This window comes from Aplysia californica, unplaced genomic scaffold (assembly GCF_000002075.1).
Source record: "Aplysia californica isolate F4 #8 unplaced genomic scaffold, AplCal3.0 scaffold01192, whole genome shotgun sequence".
Lineage (NCBI taxonomy): Eukaryota > Metazoa > Mollusca > Gastropoda > Aplysiida > Aplysiidae > Aplysia > Aplysia californica.
In genome coordinates, this window is record NW_004798462.1 from 117,638 (window position 1) to 140,947 (window position 23,310).

Below are 23,310 nucleotides of genomic sequence, written 5' to 3' on the forward strand. Positions count from 1 at the left end.
AACTCAGATTTGTTTACAGGCGAATCAGCTAACAATGAAAAAAGAATAAGTTTGATATACATGTACATTGTATCATCCGGTATCGAAAGACTACGTTTTGAAACAGGTCTCAAAAACCAACAGTCCCTTTGATAACAGTGCGAAAGTGTTGTCTTTTACTGTCAACTTCTATTTTTTCCGGTTCTACACATACATGCTACAGTTATTTCTCTTTGATTTGTACATCTAGGTTGTGTGTATGGTCGTTGACTGTCACCTGCCATAGCCCGGCCGCTGTGGACTGCTGTCGCCTGTTTTGCTTCCGTAGCAGAGTAGCAGACGCGGCACACACAACACAACGGTCTACCGTGACCCCCCCTTCCCCCTCACTCTCATTGGTGCCTCGCCCTTTTTCGACAGGATTCTGCTTCAGAAAACTGCTCAAAGACCCTGAAGAGAAAGGTAAGGTGTGGTTACAGTCAATGAATTTAAAACAAAAAACCATTATGTATGAACAAGAAGACCGTGTGTTTGAAATTGAATGTGTTAGAATTTGTCGCGGAATGCTCTTGGCGTCTGTGCTTGACTTGAGGACAATGCGACATGCACCACCACCGGCGAAGTTCTGCCACACAAGTACAAGGCACAAGGCTTTGTTGATTGTTTTCGACGCCAGCAGGATTAAGCGTAAATGTATATCTAGTGCCATTTTTTTAGTGATGTGGATCTATAGATTCTATCTATTTTTGTTTCCGAATGAAGTTCTAGAATCGAGAATTCAACCAACAGTGGACTAGATTCTAGATCTAGAGTCTATGGACAGTTTCTCAGTCTCAGTCATAGAGAAATAATCTAAATAATAGGTCAAGGCCTGCCGTTGATCTAGATTTCTGAATCTAGAGATCTAGATCTATATATCTAGATCTAGATCTAGATGTTGATCTAGAACAATTCCATTGACGGTGCCAAACAAAAGTTTATATAATGTAGATCTATCATGTCAGTACAAAAGTTCATGGAGATTTTGTTCATTTTTTGAAGAGCACTGTATTCTAGGTTTGCATTATTGAGAAGGCCATCTGACATCTTCTCTATGTATGTTAACAATAACATGTGTAAGTGCTATTAAACGTGTATCTAGATCTAGATCTAGATCTAGATCTAGATTCTAGATCTTAAATTCCCTAGATCTAAGTATAAAACAAGAATGAAGTAAATGTGACAATATTTGACGAAAATACAGAAATTTTAATTGTGCATGGTGAGGAAACACAAAAAGTAGAAAATGGCCTCTGAAGTTGAGCAACATGTTTCCATAGCAATGGGGGTCTTAGAATTGAGATAGAGACTTGAAATTTAGCAAGTTATCTTGGCTATGCCACTACAAGGTAACATACAAAATTTGAAAACTATTCATTCACAGAAAAAACTACAACTTATGGGCCAAACAGACTACAGTTTTAACGATGGTCTTCACGTCAAATGCAACGAAATATTAGCATTATACTAGGCACCAGACACTAAATTTTCAAAGTAGCGGTTTGTCAAATTCATCTGTTTTTTTATGAAAGGCCTATATGTCTCCTGAGAATATTGGAATAATATTGGTACCATACTTTTACCTCCCAGTCAATGTTTAAGAGAATGGCAGCTGTTTCAATTTAACATTATATTAATAAAATATTGCTGATGTCGTTAACTGGCTGCAACCCCATGTTTACAGATAGTAAAAGAGTACCAAGTGCACCAAACATCTCTACTTTAAAAGAGTACAATCACTGTAACATAAAAAAATGAAGCCTAATATTTTTCATGACTGAAATCATTACAAATCAGTATTCTATTGTGGTCTCAAACACGATCTGTCGTTATTTCAATAAAAACAAAGGTGGCCATGAGGTAATGATTCTAAAAATAATCTCTCTGCGACGCACTAGCAAGGTCCAAATTCCTTTATCTCATCACCCAAGCTCACTACAAACCACGCACACCTGCAAAATAAATCAAAATAAAATATTTATATTCGGTTACAGTCGTTTATTTTTATCTTAAATGAAGCAGAAGACATCAAACTTTCAATATATCCCAAAAAACAAAATTTAGCCTACACATGAGTTTGATAGCCATGTATGGAGGATTTATTTTTGTCTAGTGGTTTCATTATAATTGTTCTGTTGGGACATTCACACAGCCTTGTTTGGCTCACTGGTCAGGTTTACAGCGGCCATGATAGATAAGTGCAAACCAAACCATTGAATAGAAATCAGGCTATGCTGGTTTCAAATTTCCCAGCCTAGGATGTGAGGCAAGTGGACTTTGTGCTTGACCAAGAGAAAAAATGGCGTCATAAAGCGCCATATTTCTAATGATTCTGACCATTCCCTACACCAAATGGTTGGAAGGAAAAAGGGAAAGTGACTGAAAGGAAGCAGATCCTGATTGCCAGCTCTCAGGCCATGGTGGAGCAGATTTGTGGTAGCAACCAGTGTGTCTGGAGAATGAGTGTGATGTGTGAACAGTTGTGGAGTGTGGAGAATGAGTGTGATGTGTGGAGAGAATGAGTGGAGAATGAGAGTGATGTATGGAGAATGAGTGTGACATGTGAAGAATGAGTGTGATGTGTGGAGAGAATGAGTGTGGAGAATGAGAGTGATGTATGGGGAATGAGTGTGACATATGAAGAATGAGTGTGATGTGTGGAGAATGAGTGTGATGTGTGAACAGTTGTGAAGTGTGAAGAATAAGTGTGATGTGTGGAGAGAATGAGTGTGGAGAATGAGAGTGATGTATGGAGAATGAGTGTGATGTGTGGAGAATGAGTGTTATGTGTGAAGAATAAGTGTGATGTCCTGAGAATGAGTGTGATGTGTGAAGAGAATGAGTGTGGAGAATAAGTGTGATGTGTGGAAGAATGGATGTGCTGTGTGAAGAATAAGTGTGATGTTTGAAGAATAAGTGTGATGTGTGAAGACTGAGTGTGATGTTTGGAGAATAAATTTTATGTGTGAAGAATAAGTATGATGTTTGGAGAATGAATGTGATGTGTGAAGGTAACGAGTGTGGAGAATAAGTGTGATGTGTGGAGGAATGAGTGTGATGTGTGAAGAGTAAGTATGATGTGTGAAGAATAAGTGTGATGTTTGGAGAATTAGTGTGGTGTGATGTGTGGAGGAATGGATGTGATGTCCGGAGAATGAATCTGATGTGTGGAGACGGACTGTGATGTGTGGAGAATGAGTGTGATATCTGGGGAAATGACATCAGAGTATTTTACGAAGGGGTTGATCTGGGTGGGCAGAGTGTAGCGGGAATGATATGGCCTCTTGATACAGCTATATTCACGTTCTGAAGGGTACAAGGTTGGAAGGTTGAGATACCTCTAAGCATGATGCAGTGGAAAGACAGCCAAACCTGTTCTAACAGCCTCTAGTCCAAGATAACCTATCCAAACTGCCACTTCCCACTGCCCCCTTGCATTTTTTTCTTTACTATAATGACACTGTCCAAGCCATCCACTGAGTAAGACAGCCACTTTTCTCCTCAACAATTGATGGCTATCTTGGGCAATTTCAACTGTATAATTTTATGGAAGACAACTTCAATTTGTTGACTGTAACCTTGTCCAGAGGCTCTGACAAGGATGTTAAGTGAACAGGAAAATGCAAGACAATTGCACTTTGCACAGACTCCCATACTTTTGATTTGCTGTGGAAAAACAACTTTGTTTTTGTTCCTCAAAATGTACTGTCTCCAAGAGGATTTGTATGCTTGAATGTTTCTAGACCTTGGATATGAGAGAGGAGATGTGTTTTACAGTTTTACAACACTTGCAAAACAAATAGGTCATATAAGTGCTGAAGATTAGATTTGTTACTAGTGAGTAACATACTAAAGAAAGGGAGTAGAGGTATTGATTACGTATGTTTATTGGAAAGAAGGAGCAAATCACACCAGAGCACCCGCCAGCCACCACCCATGAAAGTTGTGGAAAGGGACTTGAAAATGTCAACATATAGAATTGAACAGGGTCTATCGGTGCTCACACATTGGGGTGGTTGGTGAGATGAAATGCAAAGTGTCTTTGGTATTACAAAATTCAAGAAGCTAGTTCAAACCTGACAAACAATCCCAAATTATTCATCGATCTTTCCCGCTCCGACCAGGTATATTGCGAGGTGCATTGACTTGAGAAATGACCAGCTTCTCATGAATGTGCTAGCTCTATCTGCATGTCAAATCATTTCTTCCTCTGGGTATAGTGTATAGACAGGAAGATCTGTCTTGAAGTATATTTACCCTTTTATTTTTACTTTTTCACAGTTTGTTTGGTGTCTGAGGTTCACTGAAGAGGAGCACGTCGTGAACATTGGTAGAGACCCAGAGAAATTTGTCTCCCAACTTTGACTTCATCTCAACGCAAAGTTCAAATTTCATCTCGAAACAAAGATGCCTCCAATCCTGGGTGGTGCAGAAAAATGTCCCCGCTGCAACCAGAGTGTGTATTTTGCAGAGGAAGTTCGAGCAATGGGGAAAAAGTACCACAAACTATGCCTCAAGTGCTGTAAGTATTATAGTACATGCAGTTTTTTAACTAATTTCTGTCGATGAGTATGTAAAAAAATACATTTAATACGTTTTTGAAAGTTGGTGTACGGAAGTCTGCTTTCATGTAAAAAAATAAGTACAGTCGAACCTGTTTTAAGGGAATCTCCCCGCTCTCCCCCCTTGATGTATTCCTTTTTAATTACCGGTATAAAACGGATACCTGTCCTACGTAGAAACGGAAAGAAAATTTGCTCCCTTCTGGGGCTTAACCTGGCTAAGACAGAAAATACTTTGCCCGCTCAGCCCTGATTTGAAACAAAACTCGCAAGTTTGGTTCCGCCGGCTCGGGCGAGGAAGGGGGGTGAAGGTACAATTTGGGGGTAGATGTTCCCCCATCTATGTGAGCCCTGGGGGATGCAGATGGTCAGGGTGGTGTGGATGTGAAATATCAGGAGTGCTAGTGAAAGTGCTCGAGTCCAAGTAGCGAGCCACCACAGAAACTTTCCTGGTAGCCAGAAGCCAGAGGTGTGAAATTAGTTTGACCAATGCTTGCCACCCTGATCGTACGGCCAGCCGAGAAAAGGGTTCTTCGAATCGTTGTTACATGACAGTGAGGGGTGGCATTGGTTGACTGTACTTGTTACATCGATGGGTGGGGCTAAGGGTGGAAACAAATGAGATGTTCAAACATTTCTTTTTAATAGGTCAAACAGTGGTCCTATACTATGCAATGAAAGCACTGGTGATAATTGGATAAGTAAGACTGAAGCATATCATTATCAGAGTTTCTGTTTCCTAGTATTGCTCCTCACTGACTTGCTGATGCTTAAGAAAAATCATGAACTTTCAAGACCTGGTTTGTGAGAATGAAGCCCATGTATAAGTCAGTTGGAGATATCTTTTGCTGCTGGTCCTCTTTGAATAGCTTGAATTCTATTTTGTGTGTAAGGTGTGGAGGGGGGGAGGGGTAGTTATTTGCTCAAGTCAATGCGTACAGCTTGACCCACTGAAAAGTTGGCAGTTATGTTAACTGAAGAAATCCGAAAGGCAAAATCTTTTATAACTGTCAGTTTATTCCCATTTAATAGCCTGCAATATACATATTATATAGTCTTTTGAATGAAATGAGTGTTTAAGTTTGAAAAACAATGTTCACCTCTTTCTTATTGAAATGTTTGGAAAACAATTTTAGAGTTGTAGAAGATTATGTTTTGAATGTATTGAAGTGTTGGGATGTACATGCTTCTAGAACAATCCTGCTATTATGAGTGGTTTCATCAACACGGCATGTGTGGATGTTCATTGGAATGATTCCCTTGTGAGCTGATGAAGAATTTGAAAACTGCTCTTTAGGCTCTCTAAGAACACATGCAGATTAACGATTCCAGTTTTGCCCTATTTTCACTACTGTTTGCTCTTCACTTGTAGCTGTTTATTCATATTCCAAATGGTAAAAGAAAGTAACCTGTGAATGGTTGGAGGGAGCCACTGGCAGATACTTTTTCATTTTTTTCCCTCAGTAGTTTCTTTCTGTTTGTTTTACTACATTATTATTTCCCAGCACTAAATGATGGTCATTGTGATGATATGCTTCTCTTTACTGCGACAAACAAACAAGCTCTTTACTTAACACTTACAGTACCGAAGGCTCATATAGTGAAAAACTCTCAAGTACTTCTTCAGTTTAGAATGCTGCAGCCAGGATATAATTTTTTTTAATTAAAAAGAAATATTCACAGCCTGAGAAACGCACTATAAAAGTTCAAAGAGTTTCATCAACCATTCAGATCGCATAAAGTGACTTCCTTGGTATTTATTTCAGTACACTTGCTCCGTTTGTTGTTTAAATATGTTTAGCGTGCCTGGTTGAGTTGGCGACTAAAGTCACCAGGAATAATGGGAACATACTACGGCTTTGCAACAAAATCCACCGATGCTACTAAAAGTGTTAAAGTTAAACAAACTGACCTGTGACGTTTACCTGTTGTTGCCCAGCTGAATGTTCCAAAACCCTGGACAGCACCAACTGCAACGACCATGACAACGACATCTACTGTAACACGTGCTACAGGAAAAACTTTGGCCCTCACAGTGCCGCCATGAGTATGACTGCTGACTCAGGACAGCCTACTGAGTGAGTTCTTTGTGTGTGTTTGTGTGTCAGTGTGTGTGTCAGTGTGTGTGTCAGTGTGTGTGTCTGTGTGTGCGATGTGCAGGACACGGGGTACAGGAACAACTTTGGTTTTAACAGTGCCACTGTGAGTAATTGTCTCTTTTCTCATTGTACATGTTTTGCATCTTCTGTAATGCATTTGTCCAAGGATGACTTTCTTTTGACATTCATGGTAGCAATATCACAAGCATGGCAATGTTTCCACCTTTTTACAGTTACCATTTTGCATTTCGTTGTCGTCGTTCACAAACCTTCTAAGCGCCAAAATTTACAAAATTTATTTTTTTGGCTTATAAGATTCTTTATAATATATCGCATATCCCAGTCGAGCAAAATTTGACACTGGTGAAAAATAAGTACTTTTAAAACACAAATTAAAAAACCGCCTATCTCCAAATGGGCGAAAGCCATCAGACATATAACTCGTAGGCGTCAGCGAGGCGCATAGGAGTTTTGTGCCTGGCGGCCAAGCTTGTTCAGCCGCCGCAGTGTGTCGCTTATGTTAGGTAATTTTAGTTGGCCTAACAATAGTTGTAATGCCCCACGGTCCGTCTTACTCAAGCGTATCACTTGCGTCGGGTCCTTTTTCTTTTGCACAGTGGATCTAGATCAAAGGTGGTAGTTTCGTTGGAAAACCCACATTTTTCCCCTTGGCGAAGGGCCAGATTAAGTTATAGTAAGGTTGTTCACACTTAAAGCAGAAAATCAACAAGCAGCCAAATTAAGAAATAGTGCCCCATCAAACATCGGAAGGTCTATGCCCATATATGAAAAACAGCCTTCTTGTACTCCTAAGTACCAAAAACGTTGTTCACGCTTCAAACTGAACTGCGGCCTTTTCCCCTTACTTGAAAGTCAATACAATACATTGTAAGGAGCAGCAAATCAGGAATTAAAATTAATGTGATGCTGTATAAGACTGGGTTGTATGACCATCAGCAGTGCTGGAGACCACGATTTTGTGTCTTGAAAAATCCATATTACTGTATAAGGAACAACTCAAGTGGTCACTCAAAAATTGTCAAGCGAAATGTGCATTTGTTTTATTCTTCGGTAAAGATGTTCCCCGTCAGCTGGGTCCAGTTGTCACTTTCAAAATCTGACAAATGTGCTTATCGTCAAGACGAGATTTCTTCCCCCAAATCATTGCTGCCTGATGAAATATCAGAAAGGGCCATTGAAGACAATAGTGGACAATGTTTTCATCCAAGAGACACCAGAATGATATTTCTGCGTCATGCTTTGACAAGTCGGATTTTCCTCTGGTTACTGTTACTAGCTCAACGCCCAGAAAAAAATTGGTCAGTGATCTTATTTGACCCAACTCAATCAACTTCAACCACTACTAGTACTAGAGAGCTCTAGATGCTGGATTCTTGTCCTGCCTGTTCGGTCCATACAAGTTCTCTTCATGCTACGTTGCAGTCTGACATCCCTGTAGTTTTAGTCGATTGTGTTGTTTTCACAGCTGACGTCACAGAGAAGCAAGACTTTTTCAGGGAATCGGGACGAAGTTGTGTCTGTGCCAAGGGCACCCAATGACCCACACGCCAACTCCTGGAACCTTGCAACCGCACTTGCAAAAGGATGGGGTGCAATTCTCTTTCAGATGAAGACATAGGAGAGATCTTAGACTATGTGTGCTCGTCATCACAGGGGAATAAGATCAGTGCACATCAACTGTCTAGTTTGCAAGGTTGATGTGATGAGGAAAGGGACAACTTCTGAAGCATCAAAAGGATCACTCATCCTTGCTCATATCAGTGCTTCATATAGGACATTGGAGCTAGAGTTGTGTTTGCAAGAAAATGTTTACCATTGCCCTAGCTGGACTGGACGATTCAAAATTCTACTGATTTCTTAGGGTCAGATTTAGAGGTCCTGCCAAAGGCAGTAATCAACCTCCTGTTCAAAGTGATGTGAAAGTGTTTCTGTAAATTGATTCTTTGGGATATTACCAAAATTCTGTCTCACTTTTGTCGAAAAGCCTCAGCAAAATGTTATCAGGGGCTTCACTTTCATTCTCTGGTGGATATACATCAGGAGTACCAGTACTTGAAAAGGTGTGAAGACTTGGGCCGCAATGGAGTTTCACAAAAACAATTTGGCGTTACATCATCCCCAAAAGGACCTGTGTGATGTATGTGTGTCTCACAGGGTTGGAAACATGGATGAAGGGACATGGAAACAGTACAGGAGGCTGGAGGAAAGAGCCTTTGCTGAGAAAGAGATGGACAAGAAAGTCGGAGTCAGGACTGTTGCCATTTCTATGAACTTGGAGTCTGTGCTTCTTGTTCCTTCACTTCAGGCATCTGCTATCTACAATAAGATGAGAGTCACAGTACACAAGTTGCACAGTGTACGATCCGAGGACGTGGTGTGTTACCTGAGGCATGAGGGAGAAGGTGGGCTCACGTCAAACGCATTTTTGCATCGTGAGTGGTAGAATATCTTGAAGGTAAAACCGAAACGGACAAGATAATTTTTTAGGTGATAACTGTGTCTATCAGAATACGAATATTGTACTCGCCAACACAATTAGTGACTTCTTCGCTCACACAAATAAGACAGTGGAACGTGAGTATCTAGTTAAAGGACACCCTCACATGGAAGTTGATTCCTACCACAGCCTGGAAGAACGAGCATCAAAAGGTGTTCCTGTCTACCTGCCAGCGAACTACGTTAGCATTATTGGCAAAGCCAGGCGCAACCCCAGACTATTTGAGGTCAATGCCTCGGTCACACATTTTTCAAGGACTATTCCAAACGAGGGCCATGCAAAACTATGAGGCCAGGTCACGGAAGAGGTGACGTGGTGGATATTTTGTTGTCTTAGGAATACGCCTGATGGAAACATATCCTTCAAGCTGATATTTGATGAAGACTGGAAAGATTTTACTCAAGGAAGAGAGTATGCAGTGGTAGCCAATGAAAAATCTAGACCTCTACACAGAAGCCTTGATGATCACAGATGTGAAATTCAAACACCTCCAGGGACTATAAGCTATTATGCCATGCATTCTACATGAATCTTGGAATATTTAAAATTACTCCAACTGCAACTGAAAGAGAAAGGATGAGAGAGAGAGAGAGAGAAAGAGAGAGAGAGAGAGAGAGAGAGAGAGAGAGGGAGGGAGGGAGGGAGGGAGAGAGAGAATGTGGTAAAGAGAGAAAGAGGCAGAGAGAGTGAAAGAGAGAGAGAGAGTGTGGGGGGGAGTATTTCGAAATGCAGAAAGAGAAAGACATTGAATGCATGAAAAAGGAGAGGGGGAGGGGCAGAGAGATTCACACAGAGATAGAGAGAAAGAGAGTGAGAGTAAGAGCTTGTCTCCTAATGTGCGCCTGGGATTGGGTCCTTGTAGCCATTGAGAGTCTCGAGAGTCTCGTTGCATGCAACAAACTGGGGGATTGACAGGTTTAGAGGAGCACTATTGATCAAAATACCTTCTCAAGCAGTGCAGGTTGACACGCCGTGTGTGGTGTGATGTGTGTGTGTGTTTGTGTGTGTGTAGGATGTTCATCTTCAATTCGACCCAATGCAAGTTTTGTGAATCTAATTTTGTTGTTTTGTTTTTTTAAGGAACAGCAGGAGGAGGAGGAGGATAAAGAGGAGGAGGATGAAGAGGAGGAGGAGGAGGAGGAAGAGGAGGACTTACACGGGTTGGCCATGTACGGAATAAAAAATGTCAGCGGCTCGTAGAACTCCTATCTGACGGGCTTTGTACTTCCTTGTCCATCTCAACATTAAAATTTACCACTGTGTCTCTTCTGTGAATTGCCAGTCGCGCGCGGCTAAATGTCGCGTCACGCATAAGGAGACAGTTTAGTAGCTTTTGTCGCATGCAACTGAAAATATTTTGACCTGATGTGGTCGTGCATTAGGATACATACTTCGCGACACATCACTGGGGACTGTTGCACGTGACTGAACATCGTGTCGTGCATAAGGAGACATAGGCTAAGAGAGAGGGGGGGGAGGGGAGGGAGGGAGAGAGAGAGAGAGAGAGAGAGTGTGTGTGTGCGTGTTCAACAGATAGAGAGAGAGAAAGATTGAGAGAGAATGAGAGAAACACACATACACACAACACACACATACACATAAAAACACACGCACACACACACACACACACACACACGTACACACCGTCATCAATGATTCACTCAAGAACAAAACGACCAAATCGACATCACCTGACGACAACCGATTTAGAGCCGTCGTGCAGAGACCTCGTACGTGACACGCTTGTCGCTTACGAGGTCTGTGCAAGATGAAAGAACTTCAACAGAAACATCATAACTCCTTTTTCTTTGTCAGTATTCATTTCACTGCTTCAAACAATATGTGAGAAGTTGAAGAATCATATTTTTAAATGTTAAAGTTGAAAAGTTTCATAAAATATTAAGAATCAATGGAAATAAAAAGTTTTTTTTGCTTCTCCTGTAAAGTACAGTCGAACCTGTGTAAGACGGCCACCCATTGTCAAGGAGAAAAGGGGCTGTATAAGACTGATCAAGATGAAGAAAACAAACCATTCCTTTCTGAGGTTCCAACCGTAGGCAGCCGCATTGTTGTTGTTGTTATTGTTGTTGTTGTTGTTTTCGCTGGGATTTTTTTTCTGTTTTTTTTTCTTTTGTTGCTGCTTTTGTGCAAGGGTGACAATAACATGAAATGTGTTGGACAAGGAGGACCGAGTGCTATGGTAAAACAAACACATGGGTCGCCACCATGTGACGCTTGTGTTACAAGTACATGTTGACATCCATTGTTACTTTGTTACAGACTGGGTAAACAGTGACCTCTCATCTCACTTACAATTTGTGTATGAGTTTTGGGCAGGGCTTATGGGTTATGAGGGATCACACACTTACCTCACCAGCTGCTGAAACTTTGTTACCTATTGATCTACAGTGGGAGGGGTCAACGCAACATGATCAACGCAAGGGGGTAAATGGAAAGTAGCCGTTTGTACAGGTGGCCGTCTTATAGAGGTGGCCATCAGGGCAGGTTTGACTGTATTGTTGATGGTGCTTAGGAGGTTTGTGCACGACAGCAACGATTTGTCTTTTTGACTTAAGTAATTAGGATGAATAAATACAGTGATTTCTGCTCTTTAACACTTGGTCTTTGCACTAAACCTGTCACTTTTGTTGAACAAAGTCCTCACAGTCTCCTCTTTGCCAGTCTGTCTGTTAGTAGGTAGGCAGTGAAAAGTGAATAAGGAGCGAAAAATGTACAGAATGTCATTCTCTGGAAAAGATGAGTTCACGGCGAAGCTGGTGATTGCTGTTCTGGTAATGGCTGTTTCCTCTTGATATCTCAATTATTAATGTTACTTTTCCCTCTGCTAAATGGATCTCATTTTTCAATTGATTCTTTTTCTGTTTTGAGTTTCATGCCTTGAAGCTATCAGTTCGTTTTCTGTCTATGTACAGTTGTGCATTTCATTGTCTGTTTGTACTTCAAATCTTCTTTTAAAGCAAACTTTTTTTTATCTCTACCTTTCATTGTCACTCGATAGTTGGAATCGCTTCTGTCTTTTTTCTCTCCCTTTATCAGTATTGTAGACTGAGTTTGCTTTGATTCAGAGCACTTTTTTGATTTTGTAGTGGTAAAAATATATAAATTAAGTCACTTGTTCTGATTATTAAAAGGACTGCAAATGATTAATGTAGACAGAGGGCTTAGAAGCACATACAGTACAGCATAGAAGAGTAATGGTCAGGTAAAGAGTTGTCCAAGAATCTTGTGATATTTTAAAACTGAAGTACTGTCACCTGAGTTTTTTTTTGGCATTGCACCTTTCCAAATATGGCAGGGACTATTTCAAGACCTGTTAAGAAATGCACTTTCTGCTGAACGTTTGTTTTGTACTAGCTTGTGATAACTGACTGAACAATAGATAGCCTACATTTTGCCCCTAACATTATGGTCAATAGACTTGACCCTTACATTATATGTGTTGTAATTCTTCGTACAGCGTGAGCAGTGCGCCACCTGGTGTTGATGTGTGTCACCGCTGTGGGAAAGTGGTCTACATGGCTGAGAGGTGTGCGGGGGGAGCCAAGGTAAGACGGATGAGGTCTGCAGGGGAAAAAATGGCACAGTCACATTGTTTTGAGTTATGCTCCATGTGGGCTTTATTATGACTCTACAATTTGATATAACATTTAAGGGAAGAAAAATTACAGGGTCCATGCAAAATAAACAGAACACATTGTATATTCTTTTGTAAGACATTAGGTTCCAAGGTTGTTGTTTTTTAGTAAGGAGAAGTAAATTGACACATTGGTGGTCTTTTTGTGCTAGGAAAAAGTAAGACACACTGACAGGAACAAACAAAGGAAAAATGAAGAAGTTGGACTTACAAGTGGTGTTCTTCAGCCACCCGCTCTCAGTCCCCAAAATATGACTCTGCCGTTTCTTCCCTCTTTAGTCTTCAAATCATTCTTTGGGGGGTTCGTTCTTTGTTAATTTGGAATTTTGACTTTTGATGTCCAGATTGCTGGCTGTAATTAATTCTTCATTAAAGCTCTCGTTCAAAATCAGTGTGTAGCTTAATGAAAAGCTAAGGGATAAGTGTTGCTTAAAAAGGTTATGATTGCCTCTGTTGACTATTCTTGTGCTGTGACAGGCAGTGATGTGGGAGGGGGGAGTGCGGAGATGCTGTAGCAGTTCTCATTAATCAGTTTTTAGGATATGTTGGTTGTGCACAATGATGCCAGTTTACTTCTGCTTCACCTCAATCTTTGAAGAAAGAAAAGAAAATGCTATTTTTACCAAAGTTGGTATTTTGGTAAATTCAGTTTTACTTGATGAATTCTTAGTTTCCCTATTTCCTGACAGCACTGCTTGGCTCCCAACGTTTCCTTCCCCCCCCCCTTACAGTACCTACATTTCCCTTGTTTTGAAACAAACATTTCCCTCCTTCAACAAATCTAACACCTCCCTCCCTCTTTCAGTATTCACATTTCCCAACCTCCCACTCTCCAGCCCCCTCCTTCCTTCCACAGTACAGCACTAACACATTTCCCCCTCTTCCTCCCTCCCCCTTTTCTCCATCCCCCTCCCTCCCCCCTTTCTCCATCCCCCTCCCTCCCCCTCTCCCTCTTTCCACATAGTACTTAAACATTTCCATCTGTCCTCCTACAGTACTCACATTTTCCATCCCTCCCTTTCTCCATCCCCCTCTATCTATCTCCCTCCCTCCATCTCCCCTCCCCCTACCTACCTTCACAGTACTCACAGATTTCCCTCCCTCCCTCCCTCCCTATCTTCACAATACTCACACATTTCTATTTCTATTCCTCTTACTACAGTACTCATATTTCTCTCCCTCCCTCTCCCATCCCGCTCTGCCTCCCTCTCTCCATCTCCACTTACCATTCCTTCCTTCATGGTGCTCACACATTTCCCTCCCTCTCTCTCTCCGTCACCCTTTACCTCTCTCCCTCCCTCTCTCTCCCCATCTCCCCTCCCTCTTTCCTTCCTTCACAGTGCTCACACACTTCCCTCTTTCCCTCCCTCCACAGTACTTTCACAAAAGTTGTTTCCGTTGCAACTCGTGCGGAATCAACCTGGACTCAAACCGGCTGTGTCTCAGGGAAGAAGAGATCTACTGCAAAGGTGTGTGCTTGTGTATGTGTGTGTGTGTGGGGTGGGGGTGGCTGCACATGTGTGTGTGTGTGCATGAGTGTGTGTGTGTGTGTGTGTGTGTGTATGTGTAAATGTGTGTGTGTGTGTGTGTGTTTGTTTGTGCTTGTGCATGTTTGTGTGTGTTTGTCTGTACGTGTGTGTGTGTGTTCTTTTGTATGTTTGTGTGAGTGTGTACATGGAATAATTTTTCTAAATGTCAAGGGTGTGTGTGTGTGTGGGGGGGGTGGAGTAGTAGATCTAAATGTCATGGGACAGTTGGCTTATGATCCTCTCCTAGCACTCTTTTTTCTGCCACTCAGGTCCTTCGGGGGTGCAGATGGAACTATTTTGTAGACTACTCAAGGAAACAGTAGTTGGTTGTTGGTGGGTGCTTTGGTGTGGTTTGCTCCTTCTTTCCCAACAAACATCTATCATCGTTTTCTCTCCTTCCTTTCCATTTATGTTATGCTTCAGGTAAACCTCCTAATCTTCAAACCTATTTGTGATATAAGTGCCATAAACCTTTCACGATAAAACTAAAAACTGTTAATTAATGTAGCTGCTGTGGACTCATTTTGTTTATTGTTTGAGAAAAGTTTAGTGCCCTACTAGACTTCAGTTGGTGTTTTAAAGGCAGAACGCTTGACCCAGTAGTCAAAGTAAGATAGGAGGAAGTAAAATAGACAAAGATGAAAGATCAAATTTAAAAACACTCTTCTAATGCCCTAGATAGGAAATTACCTGAAAGAGGCTGCCCATGATATTCAGTTGAAACTGTCTAAGATAACCACCCATTTTCTAGGAGAAAGGTGGTCGTGTTAGACAGACGGACGTCTTTATACAGTGTCATTGTAATGTAGAAAATACAAAAAGTGGGAAATGGGGAGTGGCTGTTTTTTATAAGTGATTGTCTTAAAAAGGTGGCCATTAAAGCAGGGTCGCCTGTAGTTGCAGTTTGATTAACAGTTAGGGTGTCAGAGAATAAATGCAGCTGGTTCAGTTTATGAATCTTCTTGTTATCTTGTTTCAAAATCAAAAATATAAAAGGTTGGAGCAATTGATAATTATCATTGTCAGAAGAAAAATTCCGAACCGTTTTTTACCCTGCTTTTACAAGCGCGTGTTGCTTTCCTGTCTGTGTTGACTTTTCTCCACTGCTAAGGCTGTTGCCCGTGTTGGCTCAAGCAAAAGACAGCTGTTTGTTTTGCAGGAGAATTTTGCAAAACTTGTTAGCCCAGTTCAGAAAGGTGGTGATTATGATTCTTGTTTAAGAAAACAGTGGACTTTTGCAGGGGTTGAGGACAGGATTTCCAATGTTATATTTTGGTCTTTACTGGCATAACCAACATTATTTTTACAAGTTTGAGGGTCTCATTTTTCCCTCTAGTCTTTGTTTCCACTTCTTTAGTGTCTGTTTACCTTTTGGAAAGAAAAAGTCAGGGTTTAAAATGAACAAACATTATGAATTGTGAAAACAGTGGAGATTCATTTTTTTGTGTTGATTTTTATCCGGTTTCGGTATTTTTTTCTTCTTTTTTTTCGGTACAGGAATGTTGTCTGATAAAAAAACAAATCTGAACTGGATAAAAGCAGATAGTTGGAGACTATTTATGGGAATAACATTTTTCTTGGCTATTAGTTTGCTTTGTTGAAAACACTCTGGATTTTGGTACCAACGACTTATATATATATTTTCTCTTTCTGCTTCAAGATAACAATGTAAATTTCTGAGATTTTCTTCTCAAGCCACTTTGGAGATGGACATAAATTCTGAAACGTGACCTATAATAATCAATTGTATACAGAAAGGGATGAATTCTAAAAAGTAACCTCATAAATAATGTACAATTGTATTTAGAAAGGGAGAAATTCGAAAAAGCAACCTCTTTGATAACAAACAATTGTATCAAGAAAGAGAGAAATGCTGAAAAGTAACCTCTTAAATAACGTACAATTGTAGGCCTATATAGAAAGGGGTGAGGTATATTTGTCCCATGGCAGTTGTTGCACAATGCTCAATTAGTTCTTGGCACTGCCAGCATAACATCTGCTAGCTATTAAAATGTACAAAGCCAAGAAAGCAAAATTTTTCTGTAAAAGGGAAAATCTGCTTCAGTCTTTAAACAATTCTACTACCTACACATTATGTATTTTTTTTTTACCTTTTCAACATTTAGAATTTGAATTTCGACAAAGTATTTCTTGAGCACATGCAACAGTTACCACTGATTAAGAAACTGCCTTTAAAAAAATATCGAAGTTTTGGGCTTAGTACATTTTAACTTCTGGCAGATGATAAGGAAGTTCAAATTGATATTTTTCTTCAGTTTGTGTCCTGTTTGCAGATTGTTGGAGCGTGCCCACTGGTGGGTCCTACTTCTTTTCTGTCTTTCTCTTCTTTCTATCTGTCTGTCTTTCTTACTTTTTTCCTTGCACCGAATGACTGTTTTTATATCTATGTGCTTCTCTTTACTCTCAGCAGTGTGTTTGTCTGAGTGTGTTTACCTATTTCTGTAACCTATTTTTGAGTGCATTCACCTTTTTTCTGTGCCCTGTTGCAGGGTGTTTTAACCTGTTTGTGTCAAACTGTTTCTTTGTGCATAGACTTGTTCCTCTGATCTGTTTCTGTGTAGGCCTACTGTTACATGTCTCTATGACTTGTTTGCAATGAGCTGTTACCTATTTTTTTGTGTTAACCTGTTTCTCAGCCCTTGTTCTGAAACTGTGGGTGGTTGGTGGGTGCTCTGGTGTGGTTTGCTCCTTTTTTCCTATCGAACATCTGTCATCCTTATCTCTTCTTTTTTTGTGTTTATTACCCTCTTGTAACACCTCTGATCTTCAGCACTTATGTGACCTTATTGTGTTGCAAGTGCTATAAAACCCTTACTTAAACCATACTAAAACTCTGATCTTTGGCCCTTATATGACCTAATTGTGTTGCAAGTGCTGTAAAATGCTTGCTAAAACAAAATTAAAAATTTCTGAGACCTTTGAGGTGTTTCTGTGACCTGTTTCAGTGTGCTATGGGAAGAACTTTGGTCCAAAGGGTTATGGCTTTGCCGGAGGAGCCTCTGGTCTGTCGATGGACACTGGCAAGGTGGATGACGTCCCCACCAGGTGAGTGAGTCACTGCCTCAAATCCACACTTGTAGGAGGCAAAGGGATCCCTGTCGAGCAGTCATGGTAATTGAAAACAAACAAGACAGAGGTAGACCCAGAACAACATACTTGAAGAGCCTAAATACATTGGGTGATGGGGAAAGATCAGGATGATGTAGCTTTTTTTAAAGCATCCCAGCAAAGGAATGTAATGAACGGAGAACCATGATCGGCAATGTCTGTCGCAGATCTGGCACTTGATAATGAATCATGGTAAAAGACTACTTGGGCCCTCCATTTGAATTTACGTGACCTGCTACGTACATCTGGGATCTCCTTTCCATGTGAGCTGCCATGATGTCATTTGCAAAATACACTTATAACTTATTTTAACAAACTGAAGGTTAGATAGACTTTAACTACGTGGATGGTTGGTGGGGACTCATGTGTGGTATGCTCCTTCTTCTCTTTCAAATATATATTGTCCTCATCTTTCCTCATTCTTTTCTTTGAATGTTACTCTCTAATAACACTTGTAATCCTCAGCACTTATATGACCTGTTTGTGGTGCAAGTGCCTTGAAACTTGCCCTAAAACTAAACGCTTGATCTTGATTTTTTTTTGGGTAAAAAAGCAACTCCCCAAAGCAAGTGTAAAATCAAACAAGCTCAGAAAGGACAACATAATAAAACACATTTACAACATCGGGTCCCACTTACATCTAACTATTAGGTAAACACTTCCCACTTTATTTGGTTAGAAAAGGATATAATGTGTGGTCAACCCTTCTGTACTTCTCTGAATGTTGGACAGTTACTTCTGAAGACAGTACAAGCACATATAGTGAGTGGGGGGGGAAGCCTGCATGTATTGTTGGATAGTGGGATAGACACTACTCCCTCATCCCCACCTGTTTATTGGTAGTTAGTGGGAAAGACGTATCTGCTTTTACTACAGCACTACCCTAGAATTACAAAGTTCTATCTGATCAGAACCTAGTTTTGACAAATTTTTTCTTACAAAATTTTGAGTTTCACAGCATTTCAAGCTGTTTCGAACGCAATTCTTTGAACATCTTGATAACGACTCTGAATAATCTTACGATTTTGATAGAGCAAATAGAACGTTAAATTTTTTTGGTTTCTGACTTAATGGTCTTAGTAACTCCAAACGGCCCAAAATGTTAGATAGAACTTTGTATTTCTAAGTGACTAGTCTCCCCCCCACCACCTTTTCCAGCCACATCCCAGCCATTGCCCAGGCTCACACAGCGCCACTGATGGACAACGGGGAGCCCGAGCCCGAGGGAGATGACCAGGACTGGACAGATGACAAGGAGCGCTGCAGCCGCTGTCGCAAAGTGGTCTACTTCGCTGAGAAAGTATCTGGTGTGGGGCAGGTACGTTGTGTCGGGTGCCCTTAGTACTTCTCTGGTAGAAATAAACTTTGGCCTTCCTTTCAAAACTTATTTGACCTAGTGTGCACATCCAGCATCTCCACCCTCCGTGGAGCCACTTTTGGGTTGCCTTGATGTCATATGTCTAAGGTCCTTTTTACCTATTTTAAGAATGGGGCATTGAAGTTTACTTTTACAACTTTTTCTTTCTGATATAATGTTAAAAAGTACAGTGTTTATACCCATCACACCAGCAGGTGGTTGGAGAGCACCATTGGTAGGATCTTATTTATGTTTTTTCCAGAGCACCATTGGTAGTACTTATTTATGTTTTTCGCCCGAAATATTGTTCTTGTCTGTCTTACTTTTTCCATACTCTAAATGACCTTTATTGTGTCCATGTACTTTTCTGTACTCAAACAAAATAGAAAACCCACCATACTACGAAACTTTAACCCCCCAAAAAGAGAAAAAATTCACAATAAGCTGGTGTCAGAATAAGCTACCTCCCCCCCCCCCCCTCTCAAAAAACCCTGAGAGTTAATGGTATTTGGGCTTACAAGATGTTTTTATGCACTCAAAAAATTCCATCTATAAGACAAGGTTTTACACAAAATCCAGGGTCACAAAGGGGTTGCAGTATGCTGTGCAAGAACAAGAGACAGCAGGCAAAGATGTGCAAAGAATGGGGTGGGGGGGGGGGGTATACTTTTACCACTTGTGTTTCAAATTTTTGTGGCCTTGGCCTTCCGTGTTTTTGTCCCAGGTGTTCCACAAGGCCTGCTTCAAGTGCCAGAACTGTAACAAGAGTCTGGACTCTACCACCATGACAGAGCACGGGGGCAGCATCTACTGCAAGTGTAAGTCTGCACATGTCCTTACACGCTACTCACACTCACTGTCACAGCACACACCAAAACTTGGGTGCCCTTGAAAACTGCAAGTTTATAATTGTTGTGCCTTTGATCTACTATTTCCAGTAACATCCACACAGAGATGTGTTTTTAAATGGACATAAAAGGTGTTGAGCCACAAAAAAACAAAAAAACAAACATCTATGAACAGCCAGAAAAATGCGGGTTTCTTTGATTCAATTATTTTGACAAGCGCCTGTTTTCACCGCAATGCCTCACAATTATTTGTCTTTGTTTCCCCCACAGCTTGCTATGGGAGGAACTTTGGCCCAAAAGGATTTGGCTTTGGAACCTCCATGGTCACGGAACAAGCTTAGAGAGCACTGTGGGATCAGTGGCATGGTCACCTGACCTGACCATCTCTGGCAAGCCCCGAAACTTACATTTCGTCATCTGTAATTATTATTGAGCTCTATTTTTTAGTGGATGATCGTTAGACTGGTATATGGAGTGAAAATAAGGAAACAAGAAAATCACGAATCCAGAATAACAAGGTTCTAACCAGGGAGTTTCTCACGTACTCCTTCTACATTGTATGTCAAATTTAGAAGTCATATTCCTTCATTTTTTATGAGAAAACTGTGTTGATTTTATTCTTCATTTGAGGAATTTAAAATAGTGTTTGAAACCTTTGTACTCAAATAATCCAAAGTGACTGACTGAGATAGGAACTTGTTGTTCTGGGGTCGCGAATTGTCGGCACTGACATCAGAGGACTGTTTCTGTTGTTCTTCTTTTTATTAAGAATTGATGGTCTTCAGCTTTATGTTTATCTACATTCTAGTGAGGTTGCTTTTGTAGTGGCTGATTCCCCTATCTTGGAAAAGTTAGCCTTTTTAGTTAGGTGTAGATGGGACCCGATGTTGTAAATGTGTTTTATGTTGTCCTTTCTTAGCTTGTTTGATTTTACACCTGCTTTAAATTGTTGTTTTGCCAAAAATCAGGAGCAAAGATGGATGCTAGCAAGGGAGAGGAAGGGGGGGGGGGGAAGAGGGTGTTAGCTAAGGATTTCTTTCCTGGCAAATGGGGAATAACTTTGCCTCTTCCTGTGATATTATGGCACCAGACATTCTGTTTGCTGTTTTCAGTGAACATTCCTAGTGCTGGTTATTTGGAAATCTCAGATTGGTGTGAAGGGTTTTTATATTAAGGGAGTCTTTCTCTGTGAGCTTGAAGAGTTTCCGTAGATGTGTTCAAGGATTAGAGTTGGGAACAAGTTTCACACTATAAGTGGCACAGCTACAGTTATATTCCTTTTAAAACTTACAGAAGCAGCAAATATTTCTGTTGGGGTTGCCCTTCCTACCGTAGAATTTTGAGTGGTCTTCTCCTCAAATTATGAAAAAGTTCTTTTTTATACTGTCTTCTGTGTCTTGGCTTTTCTTCTGACTGTTCTGGATTTATGGAAATGATCTAGGTTACCAGATTCTGTGATGGAGCGTGGTCAGGCGCTTTGCCGTCACTCACAGGAGACTAGAGTTCGATTCTTGAGGGGGGGGAATTTTTATCGAGTATCTAGTCTTTCTGATGAGACGTTGCATCCCTCTCAGCCTGGGTTGGCCCTGACACGTGGGATCATAGCCTGCCTCCTGAATGATCTAGTGTTAATGGGGGATGCATGAAACAATTACGTTTTTAAAAAACCCAAACATACTTGGTTTTGTCCATAGAGATATGTTGGTTCCTATCCAAACCCTACTTTATTGTGGTCAGTAAATGTTTATTGTTTTAGTTTGCTCCAGAATGTCTTGCACAATCCCTGCCAAAGCTGTATTTATTACTCTAATTTTACCCTTGCTCTAAGAAGCTGTGCACATTGCATAAAGTTTTGTCAAATCCCTGTTTGATATGGTTCGATGCGTTTGAGGGCGGTCCAATTTTCTCTTATGGAGGGGCAAAAGCTGCCATTTTGCCACAGTTTGATAAAACCCTTCAAACTCAAACATGTCCGAGTTTGTAGTCCTAATGGGTTCATTTGATGAAAGCTGACCAGTTGGACGGCTACTACACAGTTGAGGTCATATCTTTGCGGAATGCAATAGGCCCCAGGCAACTTGCCGGTCAAGTTTGAAGAAGCAAAGCAGGGGTCAGTTTGATATAATGTGCGCTGGCTGGTGTCATGACGCCACCTGACCTGATTGGATCTGATCATGTATTTGACCAATAGGTATCCAATCGGTTCTTAGACGTACATCCTCCATTAACCTCTGTCTACTTTTGTAGCTAGCAGAGTGCTGTTTTGAGCCATTAGTGTTTTCCGTTGTCTGACTTTCAAAATGTTCAACAGTTTGTCAGTTATTGCTTCATATCCGAACATGATCTGTGAGATGATCTAGGTGTTTGATAATGACTTCAGTATTTTGTATACGCAGATCGTTTGAATGGTTTGTGTAGAACACACTTTACAGTTCGTTCTATTTTTGTAACACTTGAATATTTACACAAGTGAGAGTGAAAATGAGCCTTATGTCTGTCCCTGAACTGTTTGTGAAATTTTAGCTTCACCCAAAGACCAGGGTTTTTCTTGCCCCAAAATGTTGTGAACATGATTTTAGAATTTTATCTTTTTTCTTGTACCGACTTTGGCTAGTTCATTGTGGGAACCACTCAACAATCATGTATGTCCATTTTATACACATTATGCATTCCTGGCATGTTTTCCCAATGTTCATTCCTCATGTTAGCAGCGTGTATGCCCTCTCTACGCAAATGTTTTTACGTCTTCTTCAGAAATGTTTACATCTCTTTACGCAAAGGTTTGTAGCCTGCCGCTTTAAATAAGTACATGCTTATACCTCTGTTGTTATCCTTCACATACACTCAGTATTTTGTTTGTCTTGTACTTTGCAGTGTTTATTTTTTTAAAAACTTTTATTGATAAAAGTTTTGAATTCGTCATGCTGTCACACTTTGTTTGGAGATAGGTGTGGTAGGCTGACAAATCCAGAACCTCCCGGCCTGTAATGTCAAGGTGTATAATTAATCAGAAAGTATACCTAACTCTGATGTAGGCAGTTTTATTTCTCTGTACAAGCATTCAAGTTAAGTTTTTGACTTTATCACTGAGGTTTTTATGTCTTGATTTAGTTTGCTGTTTAGTGTTAGGTCCATTACTAGAGGGTTGGCTGTATTGAGTATATTTCTTAGGCTTTTATAATGAGAGGATTGGCTTTGTTGAGGATAAGTGGATGGTTGGTGGGTGCTCTAGTGTGGTTTGCTCCTTCTTTCCTATGGAACATCTATTGTCCTTTTCTCTACATTTTTGTGTTTGTTACTCTCTCGTAATGCCTCTAACTTTCAGCACTTATGTGACCTAATTGTGTTGCAAGTGTTGTAAAACTTTTACTAAAACATTATTGTGGGTGTTATTCTAAAATCTTAGTCTCTGAATGTTCTGTCCCACAAGAGTAGAGTTGAATGGTCAAGATCTTTGACAAGAGCGGAGAGGCCTAGATAGAGCAAGGTCTCTGTGATGTCTGAAGACAGGGTTGGGGAAAGAGGGAAAGGACACAGTGTTTGTGTATGTGTGTTTGGGAAAGTAGTGTGTATTTGTGAGATTAAAAAGGGAGGG

The 23,310-nt window shown here is 40.6% G+C and overlaps 1 protein-coding gene across 1 annotated transcript; it reads left to right on the plus strand.

Annotated features, from left to right (window-relative positions):
* Positions 1 to 288: 288 nt before the first annotated feature.
* LOC101861556 (cysteine and glycine-rich protein 1) lies at positions 289 to 22,598 on the plus strand. The gene is made up of 9 exons (XM_013090244.2): positions 289 to 441; positions 4,300 to 4,540; positions 6,520 to 6,658; positions 12,676 to 12,763; positions 14,228 to 14,321; positions 17,348 to 17,447; positions 18,669 to 18,828; positions 19,592 to 19,685; positions 19,986 to 22,598. Exons 2-9 carry the CDS (start codon positions 4,426 to 4,428, stop codon positions 20,054 to 20,056), a joined length of 861 nt encoding a protein of 286 aa, XP_012945698.2. The 5' UTR covers positions 289 to 441; positions 4,300 to 4,425; the 3' UTR covers positions 20,057 to 22,598.
* The last annotated feature ends 712 nt before the right edge of the window (positions 22,599 to 23,310 follow it).

Coding starts and splice junctions, on each gene's coding strand:
- LOC101861556 (XM_013090244.2), top strand. CDS start 4,426: ATGCCTCCAATCCTGGGTGGTGCAGAAAAATGTCCCCGCTGCAACCAG. Junction 17,448..18,668: donor GTGGATGACGTCCCCACCAG/GTGAGTGAGTCA, acceptor CACCTTTTCCAG/CCACATCCCAGCCATTGCCC. Junction 18,829..19,591: donor AAGTATCTGGTGTGGGGCAG/GTACGTTGTGTC, acceptor TTTTTGTCCCAG/GTGTTCCACAAGGCCTGCTT.